Here is a 662-nt window from a genome sequence, read left to right as displayed (position 1 = left end):
CCCCCCCCGGTGCCCCCCATACCCTCGGGGAAGACGTGCACCCAATCTCCCTGATTGAGTTTCTCCAGGACGAAGTCCATCCCACGCTGGTAGACGCCGTCCCCTGCAGAGATCAGATTCCGACCCACCACCACCAAAGGATGAACTGAGCCCTTCCAGTTCCTCCCAGTTCCTCCCAGTTCAACCCCTCACCGCGGCACACGGGGACGCAGCGTCCCAAGCTGAAGAAACGTGAGTGCAGCTCTCGGGTGAAGCAGATGTCTGCGGCTGTGGGAGTCCTGGGGTTGTCCACAGCGTGAGGGGGGGGGGCGGTGGGGAACCCCACGGATCCCCCACCGCACCCCGGATCTCCCCCTCACCATCGCATTTTGTGAAGGCTCCAAACGTGGCGAAGCTTCAGAGAGCCTGGAGGTGGCAAAAGGGCACAATGAGATGCCCCCAGACCCACGGGGACCCCCTGAGCACTCCCCAAAAGCCCACCCTAATGCCTGCAGCCCCCGCCAACTGCATGGGAACCTCCTTAGCATCCCACGTACCCCCAACCCAACCCCTGTGAGGCCTCCCACGCACCCCATAGGTGTGGGTCATCCATGCAGGACTGATGATTGGAGAGGGTGAGGAGGGGGGTGCGCGGCCCCCGCCGCTCCACCAACTCGTGCAGC

At 63.9% G+C, this 662-nt stretch overlaps 1 protein-coding gene across 1 annotated transcript in view; it reads right to left on the bottom strand.

Moving 5' to 3' along the window:
• Positions 1 to 5: 5 nt before the first annotated feature.
• The window catches only part of TAZ (tafazzin), a gene marked incomplete at its 3' end in the record, with an annotated part of 3,309 nt that continues 2,652 nt past the window's right edge, over positions 6 to 662 (bottom strand). The window contains exons 2-5 of the mRNA XM_010727247.1: positions 571 to 662; positions 360 to 405; positions 193 to 278; positions 6 to 103 (exon numbers count right to left, since the gene is read on the bottom strand). Of these exons, the coding sequence (XP_010725549.1) occupies positions 6 to 103; positions 193 to 278; positions 360 to 405; positions 571 to 662 (322 nt within the window). The remainder of the gene's footprint in view (positions 104 to 192; positions 279 to 359; positions 406 to 570) is intronic.

This window comes from Meleagris gallopavo, unplaced genomic scaffold, assembly GCF_000146605.3.
Source record: "Meleagris gallopavo isolate NT-WF06-2002-E0010 breed Aviagen turkey brand Nicholas breeding stock unplaced genomic scaffold, Turkey_5.1 ChrUn_random_7180001878028, whole genome shotgun sequence".
NCBI lineage: Eukaryota > Metazoa > Chordata > Aves > Galliformes > Phasianidae > Meleagris > Meleagris gallopavo.
This window is presented reverse-complemented; position numbering and strand designations above follow the sequence as displayed.